This window comes from Drosophila takahashii, chromosome 2L, assembly GCF_030179915.1.
Source record: "Drosophila takahashii strain IR98-3 E-12201 chromosome 2L, DtakHiC1v2, whole genome shotgun sequence".
NCBI lineage: Eukaryota > Metazoa > Arthropoda > Insecta > Diptera > Drosophilidae > Drosophila > Drosophila takahashii.
In genome coordinates, this window is record NC_091678.1 from 24028501 (window position 1) to 24042830 (window position 14330).

At 42.7% G+C, this 14330-nt stretch overlaps 3 protein-coding genes across 4 annotated transcripts; 2 read left to right on the forward strand and 1 right to left on the reverse strand.

The window, feature by feature from the left end:
• Positions 1-249: 249 nt before the first annotated feature.
• Positions 250-2686, forward strand: Amacr (Alpha-methylacyl-CoA racemase). The gene is made up of 2 exons (XM_017149894.3): positions 250-420; positions 493-2686. Exons 1-2 carry the CDS (start codon positions 313-315, stop codon positions 1504-1506), a joined length of 1122 nt encoding a protein of 373 aa, XP_017005383.3. The 5' UTR covers positions 250-312; the 3' UTR covers positions 1507-2686.
• Fs(2)Ket (Importin subunit beta Fs(2)Ket) lies at positions 2568-9743 on the reverse strand. 2 transcript variants are annotated; one of them, XM_070212981.1, is made up of 8 exons: positions 9552-9743; positions 9205-9390; positions 8182-8423; positions 7095-8123; positions 6100-7026; positions 5562-6033; positions 3025-3137; positions 2568-2910 (listed from the first exon to the last, which is right to left on the reverse strand). In XM_070212981.1, exons 2-6 carry the CDS (start codon positions 9260-9262, stop codon positions 5635-5637), a joined length of 2655 nt encoding a protein of 884 aa, XP_070069082.1. In that variant the 5' UTR covers positions 9263-9390; positions 9552-9743; the 3' UTR covers positions 2568-2910; positions 3025-3137; positions 5562-5634. The 2 variants fall into 2 exon arrangements, with proteins under 2 accessions (XP_070069082.1, XP_017005381.1); XM_017149892.3 differs by having other exon boundaries at positions 3025-5313; positions 9552-9742.
• A 592-nt stretch (positions 9744-10335) lies between these two features.
• On the forward strand, positions 10336-14326 carry TM9SF2 (transmembrane 9 superfamily protein member 2). The gene is made up of 5 exons (XM_017149913.3): positions 10336-10698; positions 11910-12104; positions 12158-13140; positions 13220-13379; positions 13444-14326. Exons 1-5 carry the CDS (start codon positions 10561-10563, stop codon positions 13945-13947), a joined length of 1980 nt encoding a protein of 659 aa, XP_017005402.1. The 5' UTR covers positions 10336-10560; the 3' UTR covers positions 13948-14326.
• Positions 14327-14330: the final 4 nt, after the last annotated feature.

The following is a 14330-nucleotide window of genomic DNA, read 5'->3' on the forward strand; positions in this document are numbered from 1 at the left end:
CAAAGCCGAAACAGGGTTGTCGAGATATAAAAAGATCGTCTTTAAAACTAAAATATATTACATTTAAAATTGTTCAGAGGATCATTTTCTTGAAATTATTAATCTTTATTAATACAAACATTTATTCTATTTTGAAAATAATCTTAAATTAATTCGGTAACAGTATGACAAATTCCCGTTGACCGAATTGTCGTGCTTTCCTTGTGTCACGAGTAAATAATAAAAGCCCAGACAAGTTGGCAACCCCAAGGCAATGGCGTTCAAAGTGCAACTACTTTTCTTATTGCTTTTTGGCTAAAAAGTACTCGAAAAATGCCGCTGAAAGGCATCAAAGTGTTGGAATTCGTGGGCCTAGCACCTGGACCATTATGTGGCAAGATCCTAACCGATTTCGGGGCCACCGTCACCCGCATCGATAAGGTAAACAAACCGGCCGTTACTTACATGCATCTTTAGAACCTGTAAACATAAATATTTCTTCATCCTACAAAGGTTCTCGAAAACCCTTTGGACGTACTGCAGCAGGGAAAACGCACCATAAGTGTGGATCTGAAGAACCCAAAGGGTCAGCAATTGGTGCGCAAGTTGGCCAACAAGTGCGACGTGCTCATCGAACCCTTTCGCCCGGGAGTTATGGAGAAACTGAACCTGGGTCCCAGCGAGCTGTGTAAAGGGAATCCCCGCCTGATTTACGCTCGCCTCACGGGTTTTGGCCAGCACGGAAGATTGGCACCACGGGCAGGTCACGACATCAACTATGCTGCCATATCGGGAGTACTTTCCATGTTGGGCCGGCGGCACGAGAAGGTGACTGCACCCATTAATCTTCTGGCCGATTTCGCCGGCGGCAGTGTTATGTGCGCCCTGGGAATTTGTCTTGCCCTCCTGGAGCGCCATCGCTCGGGAAGAGGTCAAGTGGTGGATGCGTCGATGGTGGAGGGAGCTGCCTATGTGGCCAGTTGGCTTTTCATGTCCCGGAATCTGGCCATTTGGGGCCAGAAGCGCGGTGACAACCTCATCGACGGCGGCTCGTATTTCTACGATACCTATGAAACCAAGGACGGTCTGTACATGTCTGTGGGGGCCTTGGAACCGCAGTTCTTTGAGGTGCTACGACAGCGCTTGGAACTGCCCGAGGATCTTTCCCAGTTTGGCCATGAACATCAGGATCGGGGAAGGAAATTGCTAACGGAAGCCTTCCTATCCAAAACCCAAGCGGAATGGTCGCAGATCTTTGAGGATGTAGATGCTTGTGTCTACCCCGTGCTGGATTACCGGGAGGTTCACAAACACGATCACAACAAGGAGAGGAACTCGTTCGATATGATTGGGGATATACCTGCTCCACGTCCTGCTCCATTGCTAAGCAGAACTCCGGGAAAATTGCCCAAGCCAAATGATGAAAAACAGCTTGAACTGATAAACGAATTGGATCTTGAGCCGCATGAACTAAAGGACTTGCTGGACTCGGGAGTACTTACACTTTCAGAGCGAGCCAAACTGTAGGTTTTCCGGCTATAAAAGTATCAAAAATCCCAATCTAAGATGCCATATTTAATAAAACACATTTATATTTTTGTTGCTCTTGCATTCAAAATTCTTTTATTCTCGCTCTTGCACACAGACTCAATTTACATTTGCTAAAATTTCGCGTACAAACTATCAGTCATACAATTTGTTTCCGAACAGTTAGGCCGCACATTGATATTCAGAGGGGTTTCCTTTTTAATAATTGATAATACAGCATACTAAATAACGTAACATAATTGATTCTCTCCTATCGCAATCGTGGGTCAAGTGTTCTCTCGCGCATCCCTACTTACTGACTAAATTAGGATTAACTAGCATACCGAGTAGCACATATACTAGATTTAATTCGGCTAAAGCACCGCGCGTCAGCGTCACCAATTGTCAGTGTATATTTAAGATAATCCATTATAATGCTCATATGTACGTTGGTGTAATGCGTGGCTTGTAATGTGGGTGTAAATTTCACTAGTTGGCGTTTCGTGTGAAGTATTGTTCTAGCGTACGTTGTCTAAAGTCCCGCGTAAAGTAATCCTTGTGAGTCCTTAAGTAAGTTGTAGGTTGTGTAGTTGTATGTATGTATATATAGTAAGTCTCGGTTCTCAGTATAAAATCAGTACCATATGTTACGTTCTCAATTTGTTTTTAGTTCACATGCAATTGTGCATTTATTTGTAATCCTTTAAATGTTTACAAAAAAATACCATTTCTCTGCTGCGCGGGGTGCTTTCTCTTACATTACAGATATCAGATATATCCAGTCCACACAATACTCTCATACAGCACACTCCATACAGATGATCGAATCACAGGCAAAGTTACAGTTTCGTTTTTAGTTTATTTATTTTTTAAGCTTAGATCAGACGACGACCATTCGCACACAAGGCAAGGGTTAAAAGGCAAGCCCACTGAAAACCCTTTATTTCGCACAGTGGATGGCCCGAAAAGCGGGTCCACCGTGCCCTTTATTGGAGCTTGCTTTTCCACCGTTTGCCATTTTACTGGCTTACTCTAGTGACATGAAATCATTTCTTAACAGCTAGATGTAATAAACTCAATAGTCCCTCGATTTTAATGATTTTTGTTATATTTGTTTTTTTTTTTTGGAATGGTTACATACAAATTTACTCAGTCACAGTTTTCACGCACTCCTACTGTTTATAAAAGTGGGAAATGTAAGTATGTATAAAACGTAGAAATTTGTGCTAAATGATTTGAGTGACGTGTATTAGTTTGTTGGTGATTTCGTCTAGATATACTCTTCCCATCATCAGTCACTCTCATAAACAACCATTGTCAATCATCACATAATTCATCATCATTCAATGCACAAGTGTCATCATCATAATAATCAGCACCAAGCATCATACTCAATCAACACACCTGTGAAAAAAGGTTGAGAAATGTGATTATTAGCAACTAGTACGATGTGTTATTCTTCTAGATAAGCTAACTTATATTGGTAGAGTGAATATAAAAATTCTAGGCATCACTTACATTTCGCATAGCACAGCCATAAACGTTCATGTTCCTTTAGGCGTTGCTCAGCTTTCGATCTTCCAAAGATTCAGAGTCACTCATCTTAATCATCCGCGTCCGATCATTCATAGCTAATATTAGTGTTTATCTAATTAATTTTGGCCATTTCAAGTTTCCTTTGAGTGCTGTACGTAAGTTGCCATTTCAAAAATCTAATTTTTGATATGTTCAAATCTGATAAAACAATCGTTAATTTTTTTTTAATTTCTTCCTTCTCTTGGACGGCTGTGCGATATTTTATTGCAAAACGAGACAAATATTACCAATGAAAGATTTTTACTTTTGAAATGACAACTTGCCGAGCTGAAGAATTCATTGAAGAAAGTTAAAAACCGGTAGGTATTTAAGCTTAGTTTAACAAATTCTATTCTGTTTACAATTTTGAAACTGGTGTATAGTATTCGTATTATATGTGCGCTTAAATCTAAAGTAGTTCACAATAGTTCACTTCACTCCATGTTTTTAGTGTGTTTAAATGTTGTGAAAAGATTTTAAACGGTTAGTTTCGACTTCATTTTTATCCTCTATTTACTTGCCATCGTTCACAGTCGCGTCTTTTTCGTAAGGTAGTTTCTGGTTATGTTTTTTGTATGGTTTGTATATGATAAAATATCTAAATGAAGTATGTGTCGTTGTTTTGTCCTATCAAGCTGTCAAGTGTCTTTATGCGCGTTCTATATTTCTATGTAAATTATGATTTTCAGGGCTTCCAGAAAAATTTGTAGCAGCTTTAAATCGTACACATTCTGAAGATTTAAAATTACTACAGATATTTCTAGCTCCTTTGTGGTTTTTTTGTTATTTCTTTTTTGTATACCCTGGTCCGTTGCGTATTTAGTTTTAGTATCTTGCGTTTACCTAATATATATATTAATTATACATGTGGTTTGTGTGCTGCAGGTAGTTGCTTGGTTGTTGTTTTTGCTGTTTTGTTGGATTCTCGTTGCTATTCTCGCCATTTTCATTTAAATACAAAATAAAATAAAGTGAGAGGCAAAATTAAGCGTCATTGGTTGGAATTAATGAGAGCACACTTAAACGTATACACAAAAAATAAAACAATTTCATAATTTCGTGCTTTTGTGGGCTTTGAGCGTGGCTGATTTGAATATTGATTTCTATTCTGGATTTCATTTCGCTGTTTTTTGTGTAGTGCAAGTTTTTTTTCGGATAGCCACGCCCTCGCCTTTGTACGTCCCTAAGTCATTTCGTATTTCGTTTTTTAGTTGCTAGGTTGGTTTTTCAGTCGTCTTTGAGTGTTTAACATTTAGTTTCGTTTCGTTTGCGTGTAAATTTAAATTCAAATCCGTTTAAAATCTTTTTGATTTGCTGTTTTGCTTACATCTAAAATCATTCGTTTCGTTTCACTAGAAAAGTCCTTACGCTTAATTCATAATATCACACAACACGCCGATACACACGCGCGCCAAAGAAAAAGGAAATTCTCATCCAGTTTCATACATTTTCGTGGGGTTCTCGCAATCATAAAATACCATTTACAGAGTTTCTCTCAAGCATTCATCACAGCATAACTATTGGCATAGGGGGTAAGGTGTCGGACAACAGGCACGCAGACTTATAGTTAATAAATAATACATACTCGCTCTCAGCCATATGCTTCATTCCATCACATTCGGTTCACACTCAAGACATTCATTCTTATTTTATATATTTTTTTGTTGGGCTAGTGAGGGTGTACATTAGTTCTTATAACTTAGAGTGTGGTTCTTACAGCCGCTACAAGTTAATGTTTCCAAAGGGGTTCAATGCATTTAATGTGTTTTACTTGATAACGCAATTTTTTCTACCGATTTTTATAAATAAAATTAAATTTTACATAATTTTGTATAACAGCTTCGTTAGCTTTTTGGTTAAGCTTAAAATCGGGCTACGATGTCGCCGGATTTCGGATCAATCCCAAAACAAGGCTGCCCTTAGCGCCGGCTTCTTTAAAAATGTCATAATTCCATGCAGCGATAATATTCAATATGGTGTTTTAGTCAATGGGCAGCCTGCTTTTGGGTTTGCATTACCGAGCGAGGACAATGAATTGGGGATAAATAAACTCACACGATGATTAACAGGCCTTAACTAAGATATTATGTCGAAACAGAGGTTCGGTTTGAGCTTACAGCTAGTGGGGTTTTATAAACAATTTGTCTTAGCATTTACAAGTTGCACAGCAACAATATATCGGACAAACAAACTTAGCAGATAGAATCTTTTAATCAGATAATTCGGACTGGACTGCAAAAATAGAGAAATGTGTGAAAAATGAAAATCAAAAAGTAAATACGGAACAATTGTTAGGGAGGATGGGTCCATTTCTTTGGAAAATCTAGACGAAGTCTTTATATTATTTCCATTTTTAATCTTTTTTGCTTTTTCAAAGTAAAGTATCAATTACTTTCGTCTGAAGTGATCCAGAAATAGACTCATCCAAATAAACCATTCATTTCCTGATGAAATACAGAACTAGAACTCCATGTACTCACCAGTTTGGCTGCATAACATACAATCTTGAGGGTCTGGTGGGAAGCAGGGAAACATTAACCTTTCGCAGGCGATCTACTGCGTGATGACCTGGCTATTGATCTTCTTGATCTCCTTGACGGCCCAGGTGCACAGCATCTTGGTGCGCTGTCCCTTGGAGCGCTTGCCCTCGGCCAGGAAGTGAGTGATGATGGCGTCGTCCAGCAGCGGGTAGAGGCGCGGCCCGAAAGAGGTGCACAGATCGCCGATGAAACCGGCGGCACTGGCCATCATCGAATCGGACACGTCACCCTCCTGAGCGATGCGCTTGATGAAGGTGATAATGTGAACCAGATGCGGCTCCATGTGCATCACGTCGGGATGAGCCGTCTGGTCCACGCCCTTCAGGCCCTGGATGATGCCAGTGTAGGCCTCGAGCACACTCTCACGCAGCTCGTTGATGTATTCGTTCATATCGAAGTTGTTGGCGTCCGTCTGAGGGAAAAATTACAGGTGTCAAGAAACCATCTTAATAGAAACGAAATACTTTAAAGCACTCACCTGCAGGTTGGACGCAGCTCGCAACATTTCTAGAACCACGCTCAGATATGTCAGGAAGTGGCTGCCAATGCTCAATGCTATGTCCCCGAAAGCAGACAGAATCTGCGGCTTGACGCTGCGATGCAGACTCGGTTCCGCAAGGTTGTTCAACAGCACGGACATTATCTCGTCGGAGTAGGGCACCATTAGATCCTTTAAAGCGCGGAAAATGTCGCCGGTGAGGCCGACAGAAGCGCAGCAGACCTGGTACTCCTGGTGATTCTTCAGGCCCATGACGAGGAAGTCCTTGAAAGCGGGCATGTACTTGGCGAACTGCACTCCCAAAAGTTCCACCAGCGTGGAGACGGCCAGGAAGGCATCCTCCTGCACGCCACCCGACTTTCCAGCGCTCGAATTGAACATTGTCAGCAAAGCGGTCATGATGGCATCCGAAATTTGGGGAGCATCCTGCTCGTGGACCTTTCTCAAAACACTTTGCAGTGTGGCGCACAAGAGGGATTGCAGATCGTTGAACTGATGGCGATCGCTGTGGTTGTTTATCTGTGTTTCCATCTGCATCACCTGGTTCAGACGCTCCAGAATCACCAGAGTCGTGCGCTGCACCACCAAATAGCAGTCCAGGGGCGAGTTCTTGATCATATCCATGAGTGCTTCATAGGCAGCACTGCGCAAATTGGCCTGAGCTCCGTCCGATCGATCGGTGGTCTCCAGCAGCTGGGTGATGATGTACTCAAAGTACGGCGACAGGGCGTAGGTCTCCGGGGTCTCGCCCTCGGTGGTGACCGCTGCCTCGAAGGCGGCGTCTGAAAGGCCGATGAAGGCCCAGCACACATTGGCCGCCACTCGCGGCTCCGACTTTAAGCTCTTCACGAAGCACTCGAGCAGAGTCTGCAGATAGGTCTTGTTGATGGCCGCCTCGGGAATAATCTGTGGGGGGAAAGCAAGGAAAACCATTAGTATTACATAGTCACTATCACCGTTTTTCGCCCACTCACATCGCAGATGCGTCCGAAGGTCCAGGCGGTGGTGTCGCGCACAATAACGCTGGAGTCGTACATCAGCCGGATGAGCGTGGGCATGGCCTGCTCCACGAGCGGCTTCAGTGTGTTGGTCTCCAGTCCGTTCAGCACGGAGCCGAAGGTCATCACTGCAGCGTCGCGGAACCGCCAGTTGTGCGACTCGATGTTCTCCTTGATGAAGGGCAGCACATGCGGCACGATATCGTCCTCGCAACAGGTGGCCAGCACCATGAGGCAGACCGAGGAGGCCTTCGCCGGACTCCATGTGTCCTCGTCGTCGCATTCGTCCTGCTTGGTCAGCTTCTCGACGAGCACGGGCGTCAGGAATTGCAGGGCACCGCGGGCGTAGTGCTTGGATACCCGCTGGGGAGCCCTGCCCTGATCCGTGGCCTCCTGGCTCTCGATGGCCAGATCGATCTCCTCGTCGCACACGTTCGACCAGAACTCAATGCCCTGCAGAGCCACCGCATCGTTTTCCGCCTTCATGGCTGCCAAAGTGATGGGGAAGAGGGCCTGCGCCATGTAGGGCTCCATGAACTGGTAGTAGAGGGTCATAACCTTCACCAGGCACTGGAGAGCGGCCACGCAGATCTGCGAGTCCTGGCACTGGGTGGCCTCGCACACCACCTCCATGATGAAGTTGCGCTCCATGTCCTTCTCGAAGTTCGATTTCGTGAACTCCAGCGAGTTGTGCAGGGCCGTGGTGGCAGCCAAGCGAACGTGATTGCTGGGCTCCACCTTCCGCATGCCGTGAATGATGGCAGTGAGCACGTCGTTGGACTGGTTCTCCAGCACCCCGAATCGAATGTCCTGGCAGATGTAGCCGATCGCCTCCAGCGCAGCCTCGCGATGCATCTCGCTGGATCCCTCGCTGACCACCTTGTTCACCAGGGTCTGGATGAGCAGGGCCCACCTGTTCATGGGCAGCTCGATCACGGCCACATAGGCCACGCACTGAGCAGCGCAAGAGGGTCGCGTGTTCTCGGTACCCAAAGCGGCCAGGATCTGCAAGGATAACGTAGTTTAGTGTCAGAAAATAGGAGTTCTAATTAATATAACTCACATTGTTCTTGATCAGCTCGCGGATCTCGCTGGGAAACTGGTGCCAGCGCTCCTGGTACTGTTGGCTGATCTTCTCATCCTTGCTGGTCAGGTGGTTCTTCAGCTGGAGACCGGCTGCCATTCGGGCCACCGCGCTGTTTGTCGTGTTCACCAGGATCTCCGACAGCGCCTTGAGGAATTCCGGCAGGTTGCTGGCCGCCGCCTGCTCAAGGAAGTTCTTCGCCGACAACAGTTCATTTTTGTCTGGAAATTAGGAATGAGTTTGTCATAAAAATGGATTTTCGGACTTAATATAAAAAAATCCAATAAAAGGTCATTGAAGAATTCATTCGGATTAAAGAACGGAAAAACTATTACTATCTATAAAATACAGAGAGCTACATGAAAATAATGTCATAAAAAGTGATTTTCGGATTAAATATAAAAAAAATTCACCCGGTCACTACAGAATTCATTCGGATTAAAGGACAGAAAAACTATTACTATCTATAAAAAACAGAGAGCTACATGAAAATAATGGTTTATAAAAAATAATTTTTTAGGTAGGGATTTCCGCGAAGGATAGTTATGAAATGATTCATCTTGGACGTTTTTTACAAAGAGTAAAAGGGCTAGGTTTTTTGTTTTCCGGCGTCGAAATGTTTTATCTTCAAGCTCGGCATAAAGTTTGCAAACCATCTTATCGGCAACCGGAAGAACTGGTCGCCAAACATACGTTGGAGACTCAAAAGCGACGCCTCATTGATCCCTAGCGTTTGTGAGGTTATGTCATGGAAGCGGTTTATAAATCCTTAATTGTAGGAGCGCACTTATGGCGAATACATAAGCACACGGTGGCTACGGGGAATACGAGTATGTACAGATGCACATGTGTGCGAAGGCCCCTAGCAACCAAACATATGCGAGCGCCTATTGCAACCCTGCGCAACATATAACGCGCGTCCCTCCCGCGAAAAAAACCAGTGACACCGGGGGAGTGCTATATTTTATAGATCCATACACACATATATGGCTAAAAACTCACCTGGCGACACCGTCTTCTCCAAAATGGCAATCAGTTGCATGGCGATATCGGAAGTCATTTTGCGCTCTTTTTTCCTTCTCTATGTATTGTACTTCACTTTCCGTTTCTTTCTGCAGCTCGTGGGTCTGTGTGAGTGTGTGGGTAATGGAATTTTTGCGTAATTTCTAGACAATAGTTGTCTACCGGCTGCAAAGGGTTAAGGCAAAGAAAATAAAGTTGATGGACTATTTTAAGAAAATCTGAGAATTTCTTTTGACAGGTTGCAACACCTTGAACGTCACAAGAATTGATTTTTTCGCACACACACTCTCACGCGCACCTACAATGGAACTCCACATTCTACTCACGTTTTGTTGTTGTTGGTTTCTCTGGAACGGTAAAAAAGCGCGGGATTCCTAACGGCGATTTACTTAGTTATATTTATTATAAGCCTAGTTCAAGCTCGCGCAATTTCTATTTTTCCTTTTTATGGGGAGGAGGGCAATATATTTCTTGTGGCTGCGATTTGAAATAGAGCTGAAACAAAAATCGATGTTTCCAGAAATCGACGGCGATGGTTTCCCTGAAATTATCGATGAATTCACTGATTGTTATTTTGTCGAATTATTTATCAAATAATTATTAACAATTTAAGTGTTTGTTTACGAAAAAAGACATAGTATTAAATTGCAGCTAGTTTTAGAAACGGATAAAAATAAAGAATTGAAATACTTCACATTACAGGATTCCCTATAAATCAAAACGTTAGGTTTGAATTTTATGATTGTAACGAACAAAACGATCTTATTACAAGTGAATAATCGAAATTTTGACGTATTTCTCTTGGAAACCTGTTATAGAGGGATATTTAAAACGACTGATATTTATAAATCCTGAATTTTTATAAATTTTTATTTTCTATATTATAAAATATTAAAGTAATAATTTTTATAACGTTTGTTTTATTATTTTAGTTATTAAAGGCGCCTTTCTATTACTGAACCTATTCTAAACGCTAATCTTACTTGAGTTATGTTGTTATTATAAAATTAAAAACTTTTTTTTTACCTTCCGCGGTTTTTAGCCCTGGTTTAGTGCTGCCACGCCACCCTTCCGCAAGACAGTTGGCAGCCCGCTCAGCTGGACTAGGTGGCAACTCTATTACAGTGCTGACGTTCGGCAAAAAAAAAGAGGAAACGTAGTAAAAACACTCGAGAAACTCCGTATATTCCGATAAATATTCACCTAGTACGGTTTGTGCGAGGCCCGCCCATCCGGAGAGTGTGGGAGTGTGTCGCTGACACGGCCACGTTGTAGATACAACCCATAAAAGAAAGAGGGCTGCAACTCCTGCCGTTTGTTGGCCGCAAATTCAAGATGATCCTGCTTTCCGGACTTGTGCCCCTCCTGGGCGTCGTCCTTTTGCACCTGGTGATCCCGACACAAGCGTTCTATCTGCCCGGATTGGCACCGGTTAATTTCTGCAAGAAAACCGATGTCTCCTCCACATGCAAGGTATGTATGTATGTATGGGCAAACGTATGTATGTACTCGCATTGTGGGTGTGTTTGCCTTACGCCCGCAACAATTAGCAACGCCAAGTGGAAATAGTGATGTATAGTGGCGATATATTCCTCTAATGGCGGTCAGGAACGGAAGCGCTGATAAGGCCAGTTTCTAGCTAAGTGTATACATTGGGTCCATATGTGGGGTCCATATCTCAACTTCTGCTGACGTTGACGACGCTACCCATGCTTCCAAAAGCAAAAATGAGAGTTCTAATGTTGGTTCAGCTGGCCCTCGAATGCAGGTTAAATTCGTGGGCTTTTGGTCTGATCTTAACTTCTGACGTATAACCAAGCCAAATAAGAATCATATTTCATGCCCAGCACAATTGATTAAGTTGTTTGTATAGACATTAATGAAAAACTATTTTTTTTAAACAATTTTCTTATATTTATTCAAGAATTTTAAACTTACATTACGTTTTAAATTTCTAAGGAAAAATTTTTAAGTTTAACAAAGTTTCGTGCCCTAACATAAGTTAAGTATGAAATTGATTACACTCTATGAATCACACTTGATAATGTTATTTATAATCACATATAAAATCAGCTATAAGTACTTTATAGTTATTTTAAACTACTTCGGCTTTTAAAGTTTTATAAAAAATGAGAAATGGCAACATACCCTTTTCAAGCTAGTTAAACCAAAAATTATACTAATATTAAAATCAAAGTTTATCTTAGTAACTAAGTTATGTTTTTAGTTTACAAAGTTGTTCATTTTTGTATTGGTGACCTTAATATTAAAGTGCGAAATAATCAATTAAAGTTTTTTTTATTTAACAATAATTCAAGGAAGTAGATAAAAGTCTTGTCGTTGTATATGCCTTTAATTAACTGTTACTTACTGATAAAAATAAATTGAGGTGTTTCACTTTCAATTATTTTTAACCAGAAAAAAGACCTTTCAGATAAGATTAATTTTATAGAACCCTAGAGTTAAGTTAGCAATAAAAGAAGAAAATTGTAATGCTAGCACAACATCAAAGTCATTAGATAAATTATACAGCTTACCAATACCAATTGTTACTAAACAATTTAATATTATTTCTGTGACACTTTTAAAAATACTAAAATCAGCGATTAGATTAGAATTAACCCAAATTTACCAAGAACTGATAATACGAATTGATTGATCTATTTATTGATTATCTTCTCCAGTCGGAAATCCTATTGTACGTGAACCGCTTGAACACCGAGGAATCCGTAATACCCTATGAGTACCATCATTTCGACTTTTGCTTGGGGGAGGAGCAAAACTCTCCAGTGGAAAATCTGGGACAGGTGGTGTTCGGCGAGCGAATTCGTCCAGGACCCTATAAAATTCAGTTCCTGGAGAATCAGCAATGTGCAAAGGTACGATTCAAAATTTGTTTTTAGTTGCTCTATATTAATATTTTTCTATTTAGACCTGTGTCAAGACATACAAAGGTGACGATCCAGTTAGCAACCGCCGTATGATGGTCCTCAAGAAGGGCATCAGCTTGAATTACCAACACCATTGGATTGTGGACAACATGCCGGTGACCTGGTGCTATCCGCTGGAGAATGGCAAGCAATACTGCGGAATCGGATTCCCCATGGGTTGTCTTGTTCGCAGCGATGGCGAGGGGTGTCCCATCAACTCCATATACAACCAGCCCATGCATTACTATCCCTTCAATCATGTGGATCTAGAGATCACCTATCACAGCGGACAATCGGAGGACTGGGGAATTCAGTTCGGCAACAGTGGACGAATTATCTCCGTAAAGGTTACTCCCAAATCGATCAAGCATACGGATCCCGAAAACCCCAACTGCTTGAGCACTGAACCGCTGGCAATCAGTGAGAATTCCTTAAAGGCTGGCGAGCAGCTCAATATCGTCTACACGTATAGTGTTAAGTTTGTGAAGAACGATGCCATCAAATGGTCGTCCCGTTGGGACTACATCCTGGAATCCATGCCGCACACCAATATCCAATGGTTCTCCATTCTCAACTCCCTTGTGATTGTTCTGTTCTTGAGCGGCATGGTGGCCATGATTATGCTGCGGACTCTGCACAAGGATATTGCCCGCTATAACCAGATGGATAGCGGCGAGGATGCCCAGGAGGAGTTCGGCTGGAAGCTGGTCCATGGAGATGTGTTCAGGCCGCCGCGCAAGGGCATGCTGCTGTCGGTTTTCCTGGGTTCTGGTGCGCAGGTGCTGGTTATGTCCATGATCACCTTGGCCTTTGCCTGCCTGGGTTTCTTGTCGCCAGCCAATCGCGGTGCCTTGATGACTTGCTCCATGGTCTTGTTTGTTTCACTGGGAACACCGGCTGGTTACGTGTCTGCGCGTATTTACAAGAGTTTCGGTGGCCTGAAGTGGAAGAGTAATGTAATCCTTACCTCGATTGTTTGCCCTGGGTAAGTTTTTCTTAAAAAATGATTAATTTAACTTTTACAGTCAAAAAGTTTCTTATAAACATTTTACCTCTTGTTTTAGTGTGGTCTTTTCACTGTTCTTTGTGATGAATCTGGTGCTTTGGGGCGAGAGTAGCTCGGGAGCTGTGCCATTTAGCACACTGATTGCCTTGCTTGCCTTGTGGTTTGGCGTCTCGGTGCCACTGACCTTTGTTGGTGCATACTTTGGGTTCCGCAAGCGCGTGAGTATATTTGTCGCCAGTTTGGAGCACACAGCATTTTACATGGTTTTGAATATATTTGTAGGCCCTGGAGCACCCTGTGCGTACCAACCAGATTCCTCGTCAGATTCCCGACCAATCGATCTACACTCAACCTATTCCCGGCATCGTTATGGGCGGCGTTCTGCCCTTTGGCTGCATTTTCATCCAGCTGTTCTTTATCCTGAGCTCGCTGTGGTCCAGCCAGATTTACTACATGTTCGGCTTTCTGTTCCTGGTCTTTGTCATCCTGATCATCACGTGCTCGGAGACAACCATACTGCTGTGCTACTTCCATTTGTGTGCAGAGGACTATCACTGGTGGTGGCGTTCCTTCTTAACGTCCGGTTTTACTGCTGTCTACTTGTTCATCTACTGCTGCCATTACTTTGTGACGAAGCTCTCGATCAAGGACAGCGCCTCGACTTTCCTGTATTTCGGCTACACGGCCATCATGGTATTCCTGTTTTTCTTGCTGACCGGAACCATTGGGTTCTTTGCGTGCTTCTGGTTCATCCGCAAGATCTACAGTGTGGTCAAGGTGGATTAAACAGCAAAATTCAATAAGAAGGAGCCCGTGCGAATGTATTTTTGTATGTGTAGCCACAAATTTACACTTAAGCCTAATGTGTGTGTGATTTCTGCGCTGTGCGCCCGGCACAGACAGTTTTCTGTTTATTATAATTACGATTGATATGTGTACAATAACATATATTTGTATCAGGCAAGAACCGTGGAGTAACGAAGCGCGCAATAATCTTTAAGCAGTAAGCAGCAATCGAGTTGGAGTTACAGTGACTTGAAGCATCTTTTGTATAGTTCACCGTTCTGTTAATCTTTAGGCGTAAAGTTTAGCAATGTCCATTTCCCAGCTCTAGCAACGATTCCAAAAAAAAAAAACGAAGAAAAAACTGAAAGCCCTACGAAAAGTAC